This window comes from Corylus avellana, chromosome ca10 (assembly GCF_901000735.1).
Source record: "Corylus avellana chromosome ca10, CavTom2PMs-1.0".
In the NCBI taxonomy this organism is placed as follows: Eukaryota; Viridiplantae; Streptophyta; class Magnoliopsida; order Fagales; family Betulaceae; genus Corylus; species Corylus avellana.
Genome location: NC_081550.1, coordinates 19062883 through 19067469, shown reverse-complemented (window position 1 = coordinate 19067469; position 4587 = coordinate 19062883). Strand labels below are relative to the sequence as shown.

Here is a 4587-nt window from a genome sequence, read left to right as displayed (position 1 = left end):
TCTCTCTCTCTCTTAATTTCAAAGAAAAAGACATCTCTCTCCCTCCACTCTCCAACATTAATATCTCTCCTCTTTTTTCTCTCCATCTCTATCTTTCTCTTTCTCCACTCTCCAACATTAACAAAAACATAATCTATTGGCCTAAAAATTCAAATTGGAGGTAATTATTCTTCTTAACCTTTTTTTTTTTTTTTCCAAACCAACAAAGTTTTAACATATTCTAATTTATATAAATTAAACTAAAATTAAGGGTCTTATCTTTTAATTCATTTGAATGTTTATGGATTTTTTTTTTGTCTAATTTACTCGGATTTTCAAGCATTTTTTCTCTACTTTTGAAAGCAATATTATTTTGCTTATTATTTTTTTTAATATTTGGAATTATATAGGTTTTATTTGTATTGAAATAAGATAGATGATTTATTTGATTGCATTAAATCTTGATTGAAAGACCAACTTTTTTAAAGAGTAAACTGATTTTTTAACTTATTATTTTAAAAAGTGAACGGTTCATTTTTTTTTCTCTCTCTATCTCTCTTTTTTTCCTCTCTCTCTCTCTCTCTCACTCTTTTATTTTATTTTTTTATTATTTTTTTATTTTTTCTCTCCAAGCACTCTCATTCCACATCTCTCTCTTGAACCGGTTCATATCTCTCTCTCTCTCCTTTTTTTCCTCTCTCTCCACGTCTCTTTCTCTTTTTTCTCTCCAAGTCTTTCACTCTCATTCAACATCCCTCTCTCTTAATTTCAAAAAAAAAAAAGACATCTTTCTACCTCCACTCTCCAACATTAATATCTCTCCTCTTTTTTCTCTCCATCTCTATCTTTCTCTTTCTACACTCTCCAACATTAACAAAAACATAATCTATTGGCCTAAAAATTCAAATTGGAGGTAATTATTCTTCTTAACCTTTTTTTTTTTTTTTTTCTTCAGACCAACAATGTTTTAACATATTCTAATTTATATAAATTAAACTAAAATTAAAAGTCTTATGTTTTAATTCATTTGAATGGTTATAGATTTTTTTTTTTTTGTGTGTGTAATTTACTCGGATTTTCAAGCATATTTTTAAGGTTTTTTTTTTTTTTTTTCTCTCTCTACTTTTGAAAGCAATATTATTTTGCCTTTTATTTTTAATATTCATAATTATATAGGTTTTATTTGTATTGAAATAAGATAGATGATTTATTTGATTGCATTAAATCTTGATTGAAAGATTTTATTTTATTTTGTATTCATAAATTTTTTTTCTCTCAAATATTGAGAATTATGTGAATTTTATTTGTATTTAAATATAACCTTTAGCATGTCTTTTTATTGAAAGAGTGATAATTGATTTTTTAACATGATTATTTTAGCCTATAATTAATAATAAAAAAAAAAAATGAAGATGCGTTTAAATTTTAAAATCAAAGATAATAAAGAACCCTGCGCATAACGCGAGTTATATGCTAGGGTATATATGTATAAATAGATACATAGATACTTCTTCTTCATTTTTGTAGAGGTAACCAAAAAGAATTTTCCTTCCAAAATGCTTATTCTTCATTTTTGTAGAACACTTATCATATCATTTTTGGATTTATCTTTGTTTTATCTATGTATAAATTCTTCACGAGTGTAAATTAATTATTTTTATGTTTGTTTCTCTAGAAAGTTTCATTGTATTGAAATATAATAGGTATCACACCAATAAGATTTTATGTTTTAATTCATCTGAATATTTTATTAGATTTTTTTTTTCTTGGTTTTGTGATTTACTCAAATTTTCTAGCATTTTTTGGAAGTATTGAAAGAAATTTATTTGATAGCATTAAATATTGAGTGAAATGTGTGTTTTATTTTGTATTAAAAAGAAGATAGAAGATTTTGTTTATTTTACTCTGTATTTTTTCTGAAATCATTAGAACTTTATGGATTTTATTTGTATTACAATATAATAAATATCACATCAACAATATCAGAGTTTCCTACTAACTTTCTATTAATATTTTGATCATCAGAATTCAAGTGTCCTTTTTGCTTTTTTTATTTTTTATTTTATACTTTTCATTAAGTAAATGTTTGGTATATTTCAAAAATAAAAATAAAAAAAATACATGTTTAGTACAGTAATTTACTGATGTATAACCTTTAGTATGTATTTTTACACATATATTTTAACTTATAATAAAAAGTAAGATGAGATGCGTTTAAGTTTTGAAATTAAATTATAATGAAGAATCCCGTGCATAACGCGGGTTACATGCTAGTAGATTTTAGTTTATGAGCAAACTTAGACATTTTTAATTCTAAGGCAACTTAAAACCTTTTTCAAACATCAAGTTCAAGATTAATTTTCTGATTTCTCTTTATTCATTGATTACCCTTTAGTAAGAATAATATAACGACTTAAACTTAGAGTAAAACTCCTACACAACTTGAAAGTAAACTCCTACTTCAAACAACTACTAAAATAACTGCAGATCGATAGTACTGCTACTCGACACAAACTATAAACATATATAACTATATAGTTATACTAAATGGATAACAATAGAAGATAACTCTCATTATTTAATTAAACTAGTGCAAAGATAATCTCCAGAACTTGACGGAGTACGTGCTTGAGTCATGCCAACGTCCTCTTCCTGCAATAAAATTCTACTTTCATAACACCCCCCACCATAAGCCTTTTGTAAGTCCAAGATGCAGACACATGCTTTTAATAACAAAATAGCACAAATTTCTTTATATATATACCGTGTAACACGGGCCACTGTATCTTTAACAGCAACAACAATTCGATCTTTTGGCACACGGTTTCTACTCAAAACCCATCATGCACCTATGAGTACCAAGTCAAAACTCAAAAGTCAACGGTCGAATGGCTTCCGAGTAAATTAGCAAACCGGCAGAAAATCGTCCAACCACGTTTAACGTGGATATCGTTGACCGTAATCAAATAAATGGCCAGAATTCGTTTGCGTTCACTCTGCTCAGTTTTCATCAAAATTATGGAAAATGATTTTCACAAAGAACATACCAAAATTCTTAGCATTCAAATTTTCATGAAATCTTGACATGTAAACTGTTGAAATTATATTGATGGTGGAGAATATTAAACGGAAGTAAGATAGAAAATAAACACAAAGAACTTACGGGTGGTTCGGTGTTAGACACCTACGTCCACCACTCGAAATACCACTAAGGGCTACATTATGCTTATTAACTTGATTTGTCTATAATACAAAGGTCCCTATTTATAGGGTAATGTCTAAATACAATTATTGTAATCAAATCCCCATGATTTGATTACAATCCAAATATTTGATTACAATCAACCCATAAATAGAGAATATTTGATATCAGCATAATTATGGAATATATGAAAAATATTATATATTTTCCATATATTCTAACATAAACATTAGAAAATAATTTTTCATTTTTTCTCACTTCATCCTCTCAAGTTACATCGCACTATGTTTTCTTATTAACCTATAAGTACTCCACTTCATCAATGCAGGAGTTCATTAAATAGGAAACTATTTCTCTTAATTAACCAACAATTTTATAAGATTAGAATTAAATAACATTAAAAGTCTAATTAATTTTCATATGTGCCATGTAATATGGGACATTAAATTCTTACATTTGAAACCTAGACGCGCGGTATAGTGCAAGTTTCTTCTTTGTCTTCTCTCCAACCTCCAAGTGATCTATAGGTGTTCTATGTGGCATGAGACAACCAATTCAACGACCAACTCTTAGGATTGAATCAGTGCTAGACATGGAAGAGGAAGGCGCATGGGCCTGGGAAAAAGGAAAAGACATGAAATCGGATGCTTCATTACTTGTAGATGCACCAAAAGAAGCGTTGTCATGTGGTAATTCCTGCAGATCAGCATCACCATCCAAAAACTGCATCACTTGCTTCATGCTAGGCCCTGTAGCTGGTATTGCATGTGAGCAAAGCAAGCCTAGTTTCAAAATCAACACCATTTCCTCCACCACATAATTATTCCCTTCCAATCTTGGATCATTAGCATCAAGGATAGCTCCTCTATATATATAGAGGCCTCTGTATTCACATCAATCAATCAGACTCAATATAGAAGAGATGTAGTCTATTATATGCTTTCGCTCTCTCTCTCTTTTCTCTCTCCTTCTTCCGCTCGCAATATATTCAACAATATATTTAACACTCTGATACCACATCGATAAGAACGATAGATTGATAATGAACTCCAATTAGGATCGGTGACGAACCTTTAATACAATTCTCAAGGAATACCTATATTGCTCCTCTCCTTGTCTTATACATACTACGATTAGTAACTGTTAGTTCGTGTGTTGGCTTAATTCAGTTCCAAAATGCAGAGGCTACTGTTCACGGGCTCAAACACTGATATAGAATGCTCAGAATCCAAACTCCACCGTTCATAATGTAGATTCATGTGTTACGTCCCTGCAAAATTTTAGCTCAATCGGACCACAAACGCCCATCGATCGGAGCTGTTGATCAAGACTGGACAGCATTTCCAAAATGCTGTTTCACCCATGTCTGGACATGCCTTCCCCGGGTCCGGACCGCATTTCCAGAA

The 4587-nt window shown here is 30.0% G+C and overlaps 1 protein-coding gene across 1 annotated transcript in view; it reads right to left on the bottom strand.

Annotated features, from left to right (window-relative positions):
• The window catches only part of LOC132163091 (thaumatin-like protein 1b), a 6340-nt gene extending 2355 nt beyond the window's left edge, over window positions 1-3985 (bottom strand). Inside the window, exon 1 of the mRNA XM_059573288.1 lies at window positions 3838-3985. Within this exon, the coding sequence (XP_059429271.1) occupies window positions 3838-3985 (148 nt within the window). The remainder of the gene's footprint in view (window positions 1-3837) is intronic.
• Window positions 3986-4587: the final 602 nt, after the last annotated feature.